At 36.8% G+C, this 17,049-nt stretch overlaps 2 protein-coding genes across 2 annotated transcripts; both read right to left on the bottom strand.

Annotated features, from left to right (window-relative positions):
* Positions 1-405: 405 nt before the first annotated feature.
* On the bottom strand, positions 406-4,549 carry LOC118818410 (ATP-sensitive inward rectifier potassium channel 1-like). Its single transcript, XM_036585662.1, has 2 exons — positions 4,256-4,549; positions 406-1,899 (listed from the first exon to the last, which is right to left on the bottom strand). The coding sequence occupies exon 2, from the start codon at positions 1,875-1,877 to the stop codon at positions 729-731; it is 1,149 nt and encodes a 382-aa protein (XP_036441555.1). The 5' UTR covers positions 1,878-1,899; positions 4,256-4,549; the 3' UTR covers positions 406-728.
* Positions 4,550-10,445: 5,896 nt separating this feature from the next.
* LOC118817972 (ATP-sensitive inward rectifier potassium channel 1-like) lies at positions 10,446-14,102 on the bottom strand. The gene is made up of 2 exons (XM_036585024.1): positions 13,932-14,102; positions 10,446-11,956 (listed from the first exon to the last, which is right to left on the bottom strand). Exon 2 carries the CDS (start codon positions 11,931-11,933, stop codon positions 10,830-10,832), a length of 1,104 nt encoding a protein of 367 aa, XP_036440917.1. The 5' UTR covers positions 11,934-11,956; positions 13,932-14,102; the 3' UTR covers positions 10,446-10,829.
* Between the last annotated feature and the right edge of the window lie 2,947 nt (positions 14,103-17,049).

The following is a 17,049-nucleotide window of genomic DNA, read 5'->3' as shown; positions in this document are numbered from 1 at the left end:
GTAAATTCTGTTTGCTTAGGAATAAAATAGAAAGATCAGGGCTGTACCTGCATTTCACCATCTGTTGTTTTGTGTTCCCTGTAGAGTAACTTGATACAAAATGTACAAATGTGAAATGTTCAATGTAATGGATCATTAGCAAGCAACTGCAGTGCATATGGCCTTTTCAAGCAATAGAACATCAGAAGAAAAGTGTTGTCATGAATGACATCATGGCTGTGATTTGGTTCTAGGCATGAGCTGAATGTGAGAAGATCAAGATGTCATTCACAATATCACACAACTTGATATCGTGGCTATATCTGGATATATCTTTAGCTCATTATCAGTGTTTATCATAATTTATGCTTCATAACCTTTATAATGGACTGAAATAATAAAAAGTTTTTTTTACAAAGTTTTTTTTATTTGCATATCAATATAAGGCATACATGATACATGAAGACACATAAAAATCACTTAACCAGTAACATAATTCATTTAACTGCTGAAAAACTCAGCTCAGTTTTGACTCTCTTGGGTTTTCACTGGTGATTTCCTCTATTCTACAAAGTATTAAAAAGTTACTGCCAATAAAAAGGTAGTTTAGAAGTTTAGAAATACAGAAAACTTGTAAAGGCTTATGCACAGAAATCTGAACTGACAGAACCAATTTCACTTGTGGTACTTTCAATTAAATGTTTTCCAGACACTAAAACAATTGGACAGATTTGTCAAGGGGCAAACATTTACGATTTTTTGCGGACTGTTCGGAAATTTACAGATGTTCCTTCTTCCTGATTTGGAATTTCGCTGACTTCAAACACTGGGTTGTCAGTGCCATCTCTGGGGTCATAATAATGGGCTTTCTCATTGTGGAAGCAGCCGGCACAGTGTGGAGTTGTTACAGGCATCACTTTGGTGAACTCAGAGAAGTCCACAGAGTAGGTTCCCTCTTTGCTGCGGGAGATGATGGGGAGGAACTCGTAGCCCCACATGATCTCTCGAGGGATATAGGAAGTCCTGACCTGACAGGAAAAATTGGTGAACTCATCGGTGCTGTCCAGGAACACCACCAACTCGAATTCCTGCTGTTGCAGAGTGTTCACCGCCATCTCAAAGAATGGACTCGTCTTGTCAATCTCATGATATAGGGTCAAGGGGCAGATGAAGAACAAGTTGTCCTTCCCAGCATCCACCGTGAAATCAATGCTGATCTGGTCCATAATGATGGTGTCACCTTCAGGCGTGACAGTCGTCCGGAGCAACTTGCCATAGATTTGACTCCCGACCAGCAAAGATTTGCGCAGGTTGGCCACTCGTATCTGCAAACACAAGGCATCGTTTCTGGGGCAGATGACAGCCACCTTACTGAAGTTGATGGTTTTGGCTCTTTTCTTAGGCAAGGACATTTTGGCAATGACCACTCCGCACCAGAAGCTTTTGACAATTGTCCCAATGAGAGTCTGGATAACGAGGACAGTGATTGCACCAGGGCAAACTGGGGTGATGACTCGTATGCTGTAGCCGATGGTCATCTGAGACGTGAAAGAGAAAAGGAAGGCAGTGGTCAAGCCAATGACATTTATTACACAAGGATTATGGTCATCTGGAGGGTTTTGCCACCATAAGTCTCCGTTATCGTGAGCGATCCAAAACCAGATGAGTCCAAAAATGAACCAGCTGAGGAGGAAGGAGGCTGTGAATAAGGAGAGGACAACACTCCAACGGAACTCCAAGATGGTGGTCCATAAGTCCAGCAGGTAGGCAATGCGATTGCTGTACCTCACATTGCCAAACTCAATGTTGCAATGGCCATCTTTGGTGACCAGACGGTTCCTGTGAATCCGCCGCTCCTCCAAGTAGTCTCTCAACCATTGTGATAAGGTGGGTGTCATTGTCAAGATGGATATAGTCAATCTGGGGATAGAATACAGACACATGTTGAAGCGATTCTCTACAGGTTAAAAGCTTTTACTCAATACACTCTCAGAAATAAAGGTACTAAACTGTCACTGGGGCAGTGCCTCTCTTGTAACTGGGGTGGAGCCCTCAAGGGTACATCTTAGTTCCTTTAGTCAGGGAACATAACTGTACCATAATCCATTAAAATTATATTTTCTAAGCTGTACTGACTCCACAGACCCCGTCTCGTCTCCAGCCTTTTTATTTTATTGTTCTGTTTTAATACATTAGGTTATGAAAAGGTAAAAATATGTATGTTTCCACTGGAAAAAAAACTATTTAAGGTACACAGCTGGACCTTAAAACCACTGTTGTACCTCCACAATATAGAAAGTTCCTATGTTTTTGTCTTAAGATCTGACAGATCAAGATAAGATTTTTCACAAATTTGTATTACAGAATCGAATCTTATTTTAATTTAGAATTTAATCTTATTATTACAGCATCTTACCTCCAGTTAGGAAATCTTAACCTTCTCGTTTGAGGTTGATAATCAACTGTTATGCCTGTTACCTAGCAACTGACAATACATGCACAGATCAAATGTTAACATGTCATCAGATTCAAGTTAAAAATGTAAGTTACAGCTACCATTACCAACCAAACGCTTTAGCCAACCACACTAACGTTATTCCTTGTAATAAACAGCCACATGTTCTTCTCATCATTATTCACCACCATCACGGTTATAATTTATTTGACAAGTTTTCATCAACATTATCACACGAATGTTATACGAGGGGGCGGTGGAGATCATGTCAGCAGTGTCTGGGATTTTTAAAGTGCAAAGTTAGAAAAGAAAAACATCTCACAATCATTTTGCAATATAAATAAATGTAATGCCAGTATGCTACTGTGAACTATGCTGCCTATGACAGTTGCCTAAAAATGATAGAAATAGACAGTTAAAATAGAAGTCTTAAAGTTTAGTCTTAAAGTTAGGGCAGTATTTAGGAAATTTGGCTAGTTAGGATGTTTCTATAACACTGTGTTTTTATCTGGAGAAAATTATGAACTTTACAACTGTCGTTCTGTAATAGATCCCTTCCTCAATTCAGTCCTAACTGAAGTTGTCATGGTAACTCAGCAGATAATATTTCAGAGTTAAGATGTTTCTGTAATACGACCCCAGATGTCTAAAGTGTTTACCCACTTCTGGGTACTAAGGACATTTTCTTGATTTTTTGCATGTCATCTTAAATTGTCCTTCGCAGATTGTCGTGTAACATGATCCCCAAATGCTTCTTACCATCACTTCATCTTCATCCCTTCTTTCTAAAACCACTGAGTTTTTTTCAGCAGCTGTAAACTCTTTGTACACCATTTCACTGTGTCTCTGTGTCTACGTCAACTGAACGAATAATGAATGGTTTTTGACGTGATGGGTCAGTCCTTAGTGATTTTCTGAGTGTCTATTGGTCAGTTTCACACAAATTGTAGACAGACAAATGAATCAACAAATTACACATGGTAAGAGGTAGATGACATGTATCTCAACCCCTCTTCATAGCCTCATAACTCTGGATATAAGTCACGTATGATTTCGCAATATGATGTGATAGAATGGGCGACTACAGTTTCAGGACATGTTTAAAGCATATTTCTGTGCTGTATTATCGCAAAGATAGACAAATATAAATATAAACATTGAATTTGACATGTGGGTGAGTTTTTGGACCCCTAGGGGGTAGATGTTTCTAAAAGCTACTGATATAAATTTTTGAAAAGAACTCACCGTCAGTACATTCCCTATTTAGTGAGACATTGTTTTATGATTGTTTGAGTTAAAGTTTTGGCCTAAAACACATAATTTCAAAAATGTATTCTGGGTGTAAGCGTACATGCAAGTGTTTTTAAGACAAAATAGCTAGAAGACTTACCATTATCAACATTACATATAAAAACATATGTAGCTTCACTGGTCTTTTTGGGTTCTATTGTATTCTCTACAATGGTTTCTCTACAATGCACCATTTCCCATCAAACCACTCTGAATGACTTACATCTCAACAATTGAATTATATGTAAAACTTTTAAAAAATTAGCAGACATTCCCCTCCATTAAATTATGTGACTATATTTCAATTGAAAAACTAAATGAATTGAAAAGACAGATAAGATAAGCTAGCCAGTAGCCATCTCTGAAATCAGTCCGGCAGAAAGGCTGGGCAGGATGGATGGAGATTGCGGAGCATTTTTTGGTGTCCTCATTTAGAGCTCTTATCACTGATCTCTCATAAGATTCAATAGAACAGAGCATTTAGAGCAGAAAACAATAAAATGACTGTAGCATATCAAATGCAGAGCTTACCTTCTATAGAACGTCTCCTATTTTCTCTCTCCAAAGAATTTGCAAAGCATGTAGAAGATCTACTGTAGACTCTATGACTAACCGTTTTAGGGTTTGTGAACACAAGTTGTGCAATTCATGGTGGTTATTCTATAAACTGTCTTCTTTTTTTCTAGTTCTCACCTTGCTTCAAAAAGAGTCTCTGACACTTTGTGTGCCTCTCTGTGGTTTTCTGTGGTCCCCTCCTACTAGCAAGGCTGGACCTGTTGTGCATGATGTTTACCTGTATACATAATCAGTTGTTCTTTTTGCTATAGGAGAAGAGGATGGATTTACACAACATGATTTAGGACAAGCTAGTGACTTTAGCGTAGGATAAACAGCACAGGACGTACCTGCTTATTCTTGGAAGTTGCCCAGGAAATGCCAAAGCCTCTCTCTTTTTTCAGATTTGGTCACAAGACAAGAAGCAAGACAACAACTTGTCAACAGGAAACTCTATTGTGTACTGTGCTACTGTGTACTGCCTTTTGTATTACATTACAGTAAAATATTATATTAACATGGATTTCTGGTGTATAGCAAGTCTATTTTAAGTTAAGATAATATTCTGTTATGGTATTATATTACTGATGGGTATATAAGAACCAGAAATATTTCAGTTCTCACAGAAATGTACAATGAAGTCCTATATAGTTTGAAATTGCATTCTCTGCTGTCAAAACTAAAGGGTCTCACAGGGTACACTGAGATATATTTATTGTCTCTATTGGTAAACTAATCTATCAGAATACTGTATTATGGGATAGTTGTTATGACCCGTCCTCCTGTGTCTCATGATCCCATCGATAAATGCAAACTCATGCCGACACTGTAAGAAAAACAGCCCCAGACGTCCACCTTGGAATTGTCCTTCAGGCTTGGAATTATCCTCCAGGCTTGGAATTATTCTCCAGACTTTCCACACACAGAGTCTACCATCAGTTTGATGTCATGCTAAAAGTTTCCCTGAAACAATTATTATTCTATTAATTTATTTAACTTCCATTTTAAATGGCCATTAAGTACAAGTTACTCATTTTACAGGAGATGTTTTTCTGAGGGCATTAGATGCAAGATAATTCACTTGCATAAGCAGAAGAAAGTCAAAGAAACATAAATAAATGGATAAATAAGGAGTTTCCACAACTAGACTTTGTGAAAATGGGACAAGCATGCAAGCCCTGGTAGACCAGCAAAACTGTCACTATCAGAAAAATAGCATTTTTATCTTTGAAGTGAGAAAATCAAGCTCCAGTCTCGCTTCAGATCTCAAAAAATCCATGGGAGTTTCTGTGCCTCCTTCCACTGTGACAAGACAACTCAATGCTATGAGGCTGAAAGACTATAGGTGTCAAAAAAGCCATTGATGAAGCTGCTGATGTTCTCAGAATGACAGAGTGGCCACCCCAGAGTCAAAACCTAAAAATCAGTGGATGTGTTTGGGAATACTTGGATTGTGAGAAGCAAAAAATACAACCAATTTCTAAGTGTGGATTTTCTTGAAAAAACTGAAAGCAAGACTCCTGGAAAGTATAAAAGCTGTAATTACAGCAAAGGGTGATACAGTAAATACTGAAAAAGTTATATTGTGTTAGTTAGTTATTGAGACTTGTGTGTTTTTCTGCTTTTTCCAGATGCTGAAAAATGAATTTGAAAAAATAATGAATTTGTACTTAATCTCTGTTCTGACAGGAAATTTAATAAAAATGTGGCCTCTGACTTTTTCACAGCACTGTATATACATACAAACTATTAGATTATAACTGGGTTTGTGACAAGATTGTGACCAATACCACCATGACCCACGGTGTCAGTAAAAAAACAAACAAACCAGCCCATATGCAGGTTACAGTACCAAGAATTCATATGGCTTTACGTGACTGAGACATCAACCGGCTTCCTATGTAAATATTCTTCACTACTGCTTAGTCAGATGACTCAGTCAGATTCCTGGTGTGAATTACTGTCAGTTCTAGTCAAGTCAAGTCAAGTCAAGTCAAGTCAAGTCAAGTCAAGTCAAATTTATTTATAGGGCGCCTTTTACAACAGATGTTGTCACAAAGCAGCTTTACAGAGAATCCGGGTCCGGGCCCCAGTGAGCAAGCCTTGGCGACAGTGGCAAAGAAAAACTCCCTCAATAGGAGGAAGAAACCTTATCCTCGACACCGGATAACAGCACAGACACAAAACAGTATAAGTGGATACAGTTTTACAGTTCTGTACAGTGTTGGGAATGTAGTTAAGAGTCCTTTGTACAGTGAAGACCTCACAAGGATCCACATAGCACAAGACTCTACGATGCACGCAAGCAGCCCATCCAATCATGGCAGACAAAGCGACAGGACCACACAGGACGGAGCACCGGCCACATCAGAACCCCCTGGGACGAGATTGAGTGGTGTTCACATCAGACCCTCTTGGGACGGGCAGCCGCTGAGCTCAGGGAAAGGGGGGGGATAAGGGGGACAGATAGTTAGTTCTACAAGTTCAACAGTGACATCTTGTTGCAAGCCATGCAGTGTATCGACATGACATCAAAAAATTCTTGCATATTCTTTACATTAACCCCTTAAATAGCCAGGGCCCAAAGTTTTATTACACATTCTATAACCTAAGATTAGTTGTATGTCTTAGTATGTAATGAGGCTGGGATTTTAAGGAAAAAAAAAAAAAAGTCTATCAGTATTTCATTTGTCCACTCTTCAAAGAGGCACTAACTCACCTTTTCCCAAACTTACCTTAGCTGCTGCGCAAATTTCTTTCTCATGTGCATCAGAAATGGCTAAAGGAGATATTACTGAGGAGACTGACCTCTTAAAATCCCAGGCTTATTACATACTAAGGCTTATTATTCAATAACTATGGGGAATTCAATGCAAACTGGCTGAGGTGTTATTAGATAATAGAAGTATTTATGAAACCTTTGACGGGTTAACATGTCTGATTCAATTCAAGTGAGTTGCCTGCGTTGGAGCAGGGAAACCAAAAACATCCACAGCATGTGGGGTCATATGTGGGGTTTCTAGGGCCAGAATTTGCCAAATTCAGTCAGCATGACTGGCAGCATGAAGACAAAGTAAGACCAAGTTCCTCATATCAATTGTGGCATCTGCTATTAGTACCATCATATATATATATATACACACACATATATATACACACACATATATATATACACACACATATACACACACATGAAACTATACATTTCTATACATATTTGCCATTTCAGAACCTGAATGGAACCAATAAATGCAAAACACAGGCTATGTTCATACCTGGTATGTGTTAAATGATCTGACCACAAGTGGGCAGTTTTTCATATCTATGGGTCTTGAAAGTGCCCCCCATGACCACACATGAATATGATTGGAAGTGTATAAGTAGTAACTGGAGGAACATTCAAAACCCCAAAAAATCCATTCATCCATTCATCCATCCATCCACCCATCCAATAGTGCACATATAGATGTATTTTTGAGTCTTGAATGCACCTCCAGTGACCATTAGTTTATTAACTTTCTCAAATGGACAACAGAAGCCATGCAGCTAATTTCATGTCTGCTGTTATGACACACTGGGGATGCACTGGGGCACTTTAGCAATTGCACCACAAATGTGGTTGTATCGATCCCTGACCCCCTTTGAAGGTAGCTCGAGTGATCTGATTACAATGCAACTCTGAGATGCATTCAACCCCTGTATACCTTTACACCTATGGTTGCATCACCCAAGATGTATGTTAATGCCAAATGTGAATAGCGCCATATATACTTTTTGTGATTTTATTTGGGTTATTAGGTCTTTTTACTATCATGTGGGTTCAAAACCAGATAGTCAGTACCCATAGGTAATGGCAGGCCCTAAGAGAACCCATAGGACCTGATGTACTAAGCTTTTTGTGCCAGTTTCAGTCATACATTTGGTCTGTAGTGGATATTTTTAATGCTAATTGCTTAAACAACCGCCATGAGTTTTTTCCATAAGCTCTCCAGCAATTCATTAGATTTGCACCCATTTTTATTGATTAAAGTAATACTTAAAAAAAAAAAAAAATCTAAGTGATCATGCTATATGACTGAATGAACAATATACACTGTTAGATAGATACAGTAAATACATACATACATGCATACATACATACATACATACATGTATACATTTATTATGCCTTGTATGTACTTATTAATCCTGAAGTAAAGTGCAGAGTAGATCACACTGACTTTACATTCAGGTTATTCATATTTTTAACAGTTAAATAATAAAACAATCATACGGTACTGTTATGATAAAAAATCCACTACAATAAGTATTTTTTATTAGCATGATATTATTGGTATATTAATATCAACAAGAAAGATATGCAGATGTTTCATAACTGGATATTTACTGAAAGCCACAATATTTTTTAGATTTTTTGTTGTAAACATTTTGTTTTCCTTGGCTTGCTTCTTTATGATTCCACTTTATGCATTATGCTGGACAAATGAAGTGATGTGTCTGGCCTTATTTGGCATTTAAGGGCGTCAATCATGCAAATTTACATACAAGTGGTGGACATTTGAAACATATAGATGAAATAGCTTGCGGTTGCTGAATCGGATATAAACTTCTATAAGCCCATCTCATGATAAATGCAAAAGAAAGATTTAAAATATAAAGTGATCTTTATTGGTGCCCCTTGTTTTCCTGTCCTCCAAAATCCTTATATTCTTCTATTCTGCTATTCTTTAGTTACTGTTTAGATTTCATTCAAGCTGAGCAACTCTCTAAATTCCCATAGAAATGTGGCAATATTTTGATTGGTTGACACAGTTTTACTGAGTCTTTCTTAAATTCTTACACATAGTTGGTTTATTTCACTGGCATATTCGTGGGTTCACAAAAAAGTCAAAGTATTTTTATCATCAGCAAACAAAGTGACTGTAGAATATCAGTACACTGTAAAAAAATGTCTCGTCGGATCTACTTAAAAAATACTTTGTGTGCTAACAAGCAAACTAGTTTTATTCAACTCAAAAAATGACTTGAAAGAATCATTCATTCAAAGTATTTATTTAGGTTGAATAAAACTAGTTAATTTTCTTGTTACCACATGAAGTAATTTTTTACAGCGTACCAAAATTCAGTTCACAAATTGCATCAACTTAATAACTGTGGAATAAAATACACCGACACAGATCAGAATAAATCAGAAATATAATTTATTTGTAACAGCAGTTAATTCAGAAATTTTCAGTTATATAGTGGAAATGAAACTGGCATCCATAGCTCAGCACAAAAACACTACTCCAACAAACTAATGTCATCTATTTGGCTCCTGGCATAGGACAAAAAACACAAATATTGGAGCTGAAGACTTGCCTTTTTTATTAGAAGGTGAAAGTGATTGCAACTCACAAGACATGTAGTAAATCAAACCTACTTAACATGTGAAAACACACTGACGGCATCATAAAGTACTTTGTCATGGAATGAACATTTTCAGATTAAAAATATGAGGGTTACAAAAAGTTTCAATGATATTGTAGTGTTGGCCTGTGACGCACACCACAGTATGTTATGTAAGTATATGTTTCTATGCTGAAATCATAAATTTACACTGTAAAAAGTGGCTCATCAGATCTACTTAAAAAATTACTTTATGTGGTAACAAGCAATTGAACTACAGGGATATTCACTCGAAAGAGGCCCCGAATATTCTGTAATAACTCATGCTAGGATGAACCAATCTGAACGAAACAATGTGTAATGTGCTCCTCAGTATATGGAGCTTTGAACAAGCCAGGATGCCCCTGCATCGGAGCGATGAGGTAGGCGCCGAACAGCTGTTGCGACGTTTAACCTCTGTTTGCAACTTCCAGGTGCATACCCCCGTACTGCTTCATGTGTCTGGCAGAAAACAGAGATCACTTCCAGCACTGCATGTAATGCAATCAATTACACATACGTCAAGGTATGTAGCGTATTTTTTTGGTTCAGATTGGTTCATCTTAACAACAGAATATTCTGGGCCTCTTTCGAGTGAATCTCCATGTAGTTTTTTTCAACCTAAATAATACTTTAAATGAACGATTCTTTCAATCAAAGTGATTTTTTGAATTGAATAAAACTAGTTCAATTGTTTGTTACCACATGAATTAATTTTTTTAAGTAGATCTGACAAGCCACTTTTTACAGTGTATATACATACTTATCATGTACTTACATTATTAAATTAATACTTAAGTGTTTGAGTTATTTTTTTTTTAGCATTTTTTGGAATGCAATTGTGATTTTATATATCATCAATGTCAAGGAAAATCTTTGTATCTCAATTTTTTAGACATTTTTCAAATTCCAGTTACTCTTTGCTTTGTGTTCAAATTTCACAACAAACAGGCCAAAAGAAATTAACTTCCATTGTAAGTTAGTGTTTTCCTTTTCATATACAATATATAATATTAGTGAATGCAGTTGTTACTTGTTTACTTAATATTAGTTAACCATTGTTAATTTAAGGTACCTATATCGGTCCCTATACTGAAACCTTTCTGGCCCATAATACCCAGCCCTACTGATCACTGGTTTCAATCATCTCAAAACCCTCATTGACAGTGCCATGTCTGGAGTGGTGATGCTGTTCTCTCTCACTGTGGAAGCAGTAGGCACAGTGTGCAGTCGATGCGGGCACGACTCTGGCGAAGTTGGAGAAATCCACGCGATACTTGCCCTCTTTACTGCGAGAGATGATGGGGAGGAACTGGTAACCCCACATGATCTCTTTAGGAACATAGGAAGTCCTAACCTGGCAAGACAAGCTAGTGTATGTGGCAACACTGTCCAGAAACACCACAAGCTCAAAGTCCTGTTGGTACAGATTGTCCGCTGCCATCTCAAAGAAGGGACTCGTCCTGTCTATCACATGGTACAGAGTCAATGGAGAGATGAAGAACAGGTTGTCTTTCCCAGTTTCCACTCTGAAAACAATGTTGACCTGGTCCATGATGATGGTTTCCCCTTCAGGTGTGACCGTCGTCTTGATCAGCTTGCCATAAATTTGAGTCCCAATCATCAGCGATTTGCGCATGTTGGCCACTCGTATCTTCAGACAGAGAGCATCTTGTCTACAGCAGATGACAGCCATCTCGCTAAACACTATGGCTTTGGCTCTTCTTCTGGGCAGTGAGATCTTTGCTGTAACCACCCCACCCCAAAAGCAGATAATGACTGTACCAAAGATAACCTGGATAACATAGACAGTGATGGCACCTGGGCAAAGAGTAGTGATGGCTCGCCAACCATAGGCTATAAATGTCTGTGTCTCCAAGGAGTAGAGGAAGGCAGCGGTAAGACCAGTGACGTTAACTACACATGCATTTAGGAAATCTGGTGGGTTTTGCCACGACAGGTCACCATGATCACGGGCAATCCAGTACCAGAGAAGGCCAAACACAAACCAAGTGATGAGGAAGGAGGCCACAAATAAGAACATGACAAAACTCCAGGAGATCTCCACTAACGTTGTCCAGATATCTAGCATGTAGGCCAACAAGTTGCTGTACCTCACGTTGGCATACTCAATGTTGCAGTGGCCATCTTTGGTCACCAGGCGAGTTCGGTGAATCTGCCACGCAGTCAGAACGTCTATGAGCAGCTGTAGCAAGGAGCGTGTCATTTTCACATTCAAAGGCTCTCAGTCTAGAACATAGAACATTTTGAAATGGTCATTTATTTATTTTATACAGTGGTGTACAAAAGAAAACGATATGGCAAATATCTGGACAGGAAGTGTTTCTTTATTAAAAAAGAACTACAAACGTTTCAATAAATATGATATCAGTGTGAGCTGAAGTATTTCCACATTTCTCCTTAAGGAAGTCGAGTGTTTACTGTCTCCTATACTTACCTTCTCTTTTCTATGAAGTATACATGAATTTTGTCACTGTCCAAAGGAAAACAAGTATCTTCAAAATAAGAACAAAATCACACTTACCTTTCAAGGTAAGTCAATGTAAAGAGATTTTATTCCAAGCGATTTTAGAGCATTTCTATTGGTCCATTCATCATGAAATTTTCTTGAAATATAAAGGACAGCTGGTGTGTTGAAATGATGTAGAAAACTAAAAAGCAGATACATGGTTTTCTTTGGACAGTGATGATTTGCTGAAGCAGAATGTTAATATGTATTATGTACTTGGTTAGTATTACATTCTGAAATATATCAAGTATTTCGCACATTAGTTCTTACATACAATAGTATTGTTTACATTTGCATTCCTTCAAATGTGAGTATTTAAAACAGTGCATAATATTTCGTTATTTTTATTATAAAACAGAAAGGGGGTACACTGTGGCAAAGTTCTCAGTGAGTAATCTTATAATTTATTATGTACATGCTAATGTACCAAAAATTATGTTTAATTTTTACATGTATGCCTATTAAATGGTGTGGCAGTAGGTTTTATTTCCAATCAAATAAATGCTGTCTTCTGTATCCCTCACAAAATTTACAAATAAATCAAATCAATCAGTAAATAAATAAATAAATATAATAACTGGAAGTGGAAACTTTTAAATTGCTTTCAATCTGAAAAAAAAGTCTGAAAATTTAAGTTGATGCAGTTTTGTAATTAATGTTGACAACAAATAACATGAAGATGTTTAACTGAAGTGCCATTCAGAAGTTTAAAATCTCTATTTTTATTTATAAAAAATAATTTGTTGAAGATAGGTGTATAAAATGAGCATATTACGATGCTACTACTCTACAACTTCACCGTCTTCAAATATAAAAACTAATGTGTGAATCTGCAAAACGTGAAGAAATACTAAAAGTGTCCAGAATGATAAATCGACCTGTAAATAATTCCAAAATCACCAAAAATATGTACAATGTGGAGAATAAAGTTATAACAAAATGAACAGAGAACCTCATATTTCAAAAGTGGTGATCAAATCTTAAGGCTGAAAACTTTTCAAAAAGTTGCTCTAAGTAGATAATTACATGATATTATTTATCATTTAACACCTTTATTTTCCTAAAAACCTGAACTATTAAATGAAACATCTTATTTCTGTGTAACTAAGTTATCACAGATGTAAATTCATTTTTAGGTTCAGTACAGTAGCATCTTGAATCGATACATTTCTCAATACAGCAACAATAAGGAGCAGCTAAAAATCTAACTTATGTTAATATCTCAATATTTTCATTTTTAAAGTTTTATTATGCCATTCAATTCAAGATACAAGCTAATAAACACTTACAAAGAGTGTGGTTTTGTCTTTCCAGAGCTCTAAGGCTCTTCCCTCATTGTAGACTTGCTTGTTAATTTGTAATATGTATATAACATCATTAGTATTAAATTGAATTCTTCATTTGCTCCAATCTGTTGAATGTATTGCTCAAAACTTGTGCAGGATGAATTGAGAGACTCTTATTCTATAATACAGTTGACCTACTGTGGAATAACAGAAAACAGCAAATATAAATATGACAAATAATTAAAAAGACCTGCAAGATGGACCATGGGTCATGTAGTTCCTGACGGAGGGGCAGCAAAAGCAAAGACAGGGCTCTGTGGTCCACCAAAGGTTCTCACAAGGCTCTGTGGTCTATTAAAGGTTCTCACAGTTCTTCAGAAAGGACAGAGGAATGAAGTGTGGAGCCTACCTGCTATACAAGGTCCTCCGAGCACATCCAAGAGATTGAGAAAGCAGCTGGATGTATTGCAGATCAAAAGTGAAGGTGACAGTCTTTCATTCTCTCTCTCGCTCTCTCTCTCTCTCTCTCTCTCTCTCTCTCTCTCTCTCTCTCTCTGAAATCAACACCCCTGTTCCAAGTTCGCCGTCACTCTGATGCCTGGTTTATCTTCTCTGTTTTTTCCTATTGTGCCCTCAGGCTGGCCATAACATGAGTTATGTTTACCTGTACACAAAATAGTTTAAAGACAATACAATAAACCACGTTCAGCCAACCTCAATACTACAGTGCAATATTTAGAGAGCCATTTGTGAATCGAATCAGCAGTACTACTACACAAAAAGGGAAAGCACGATTATTTCAGCTAGATTCTTTGTTAATACCTATAATACTGTGGCACCAGGCCCTGATTCTGCTGTGAGTACTGCTCTCTATTGACCCCTTAACATTCCTGGTTTGTTTCATGCAAAGGCTTATTATTCAGTAACTACAGGGACTTTGGTGCAAACTGATGGAGCTATTCTTTGGTTCTAGAAGTGACATAACACTGAACTCATGCAGGAGACCCCCATCAAAGAACACCAACACCCTCTGACAGAGAATAACACTATAAAACATGCACATACCTTTAAACTAACTAAGAAATAACAACATTAACCACATAAGTGTCTCTTTAAATGGGATGCACACTTCCTACATAAACATCAGTGAGTAAATCAGCTCAGAAAATCACCTAAAATCCTGATATTGTTGCTCTGCTGTTTGGCCTTCATATTCCAACCAAGGGGTAAAACAGCGACATGATTCACACATTAGATCATCATCAGACTCTGCTTCACCATCCAGAGTGATTTCATCCACCTGTGACCATCCATCAGCCAGAGATCCAGCTCCAAAATCACCCACAACCCACTCGCTACTTCTACATTATATCTCTGCTTTTAGCCTTCATATTATAAACAAACGGCTTTCAGTTTACATTGATTTTGAATAATAAAAATATCTGATATTAAATATGCAACTCAATTTGTAATTAAAAACAAAGCCAGTCTTGCCGTGTATCAGAGTTTTAGCACTGAGCATGAATCCAAGAGGACAGAAACTCAATAAAAAAAACATGTCCGCCTTATGCTAATTGTTTATTTTTACTCATAATAACCAACAGAATGAATCACCTTCAAAATTATTGCACTTTCAGCTCACAGACACTCCAGACTAACAATTTCTGAAAAGGTTTCTGAGGTGTAACTTGTTTTCAAGACCTCTATAATATAGGCGCTAGGTAAATTTTTCATCAGAAATGACCCAAATTCATAAAGATACCAATAGATAGATAGATAGATAGATAGATAGATAGATAGAACTTTATTGATCCCAAAGGGAAATTGCAGTGTTACAGTACCAAGACATTTAATTGCATATCAACTTAAAAACATTAGGTAGAAATAAAAATAGAAATAAAATAGGCATAAATTATGCAGAAATAAATAGTGATAAGTTAGCATAGCATATAAGAAGGTTGTTTAATTTGCATGAGAGCAGGAATTGCAGTGCTTTGAGGACGTTTACAACACAGTGATTATAAGCATAACTAGGAGTAACAGCAGTATTTACAGTGTAAAGTGCAGAGTGAAACTCAGTGTCATTACAGTATATTGTTGTAATACTGCACAGTGTGTATTAACAAGAGAGGTGATATAGTGAGATGAACTAACAAGAGAGTTGATATAATGATGTGATAGTGAATAAAGCTTAATGCATAGTGAGTAAACTATTTAGAAGTTTCTAACCCCTGAGCTTTTCTGATCAAAGAACAATACAGTAATAAGGCCTCAATATGTGTATCATAATGTTATATTAAAAATATGTGAGAAACACTACAGTGACTAAAAACCAAGTCCAGTCAATTCCAGGTAAGTTAAAGTTTTTTTTTGTTTTTTTTTACAGTGAAGTTCAGACAGTTCCCAGAAGATATTTGATATACAGTAAGCTGAAAGACACAAGAAACTGGACAATAACTCCTGAAGAGAGTATTGGTTTACTTCTTTATTGTGTTACACCTTTTTATTTATAGATCCTTTGACAGTGCAGTCCAGACAGTGCTCAAATATGAGATAAACTCAGGGTAACTAAAGGAAAACTTGGACACCAGCTTATGTAAGGTGTATTATAATGTATTAGTTAGCTTTATTTTTTTGTTGTTGTTTTTTTCTGCAAACTGTTGCTTCCTTTCTTAGCCTAGTTGGACAAAGTTTTACAGAGTCATTTTAAAATACTGGAACATTGGAACTTATTGTGTGTATATTTATTGATAAATATGAAGCGTTTGATCATACAATGATGGTATTGGTAAACTTTTGCTTTGTATTCACTGTGCTGGACTGGTTATGGGCAAGTTGTGACAACAGGATGTGGTCTAAAAAGTTGCTGTATGTTGGCATGAAACACTACAAAACACACTTGCTGTATGAGTTGAAAACCGGCTTCTTTTTCCAAAGAACTGATCTTTAAGTCTGAGTTTGTTGACCACTGGTCAGTGTTCCTAGAAACCAACCATTTATTGATAACTGTTTGTTGACCGTGTACCTGTCCCTGTCTTCTTTGAGATACAAAACAAGTAATACCACTAATATAAACATGAACGTAATATCCGGAAAACAGCTGTTGGCCAGAACCTCCACTGGCCACGGTGTGAGTGGACAACATTTCATTGAAGCACACTGACCCATAAAATGTCATGCAGCTATGTATGATATGCCTACCAGTAGCTTTTATTACCACAAATATTATAAGATACAAGTCAAGCACTGAACCTGTGTTTACTGTATATACAGAGGCATGAACACGTTTCTGAACTCTTTGAACTGCCTGGACATCTGCATGAATAAACATCATCTACATCATAATCTGAATAATAAACAAAGAGCATTGTAACATAAAGCATATCCACTGAACTAAATGACTTTATCTAAAATGAACAAATAGTTGAAAAAGGTTATAGATGAAAAATGTCAGTAGAAAGTACATAAGCTCTATTACATGTTATGTATTTATATGTGATTTTATACATAATACACACGTTACATAC

Source organism: Colossoma macropomum, unplaced genomic scaffold, assembly GCF_904425465.1.
Source record: "Colossoma macropomum unplaced genomic scaffold, Colossoma_macropomum, whole genome shotgun sequence".
NCBI classification, from domain to species: domain Eukaryota; kingdom Metazoa; phylum Chordata; class Actinopteri; order Characiformes; family Serrasalmidae; genus Colossoma; species Colossoma macropomum.
Note: the sequence above shows the minus strand (reverse complement) of the source record. Positions and strands in the feature narration are given on the sequence as shown.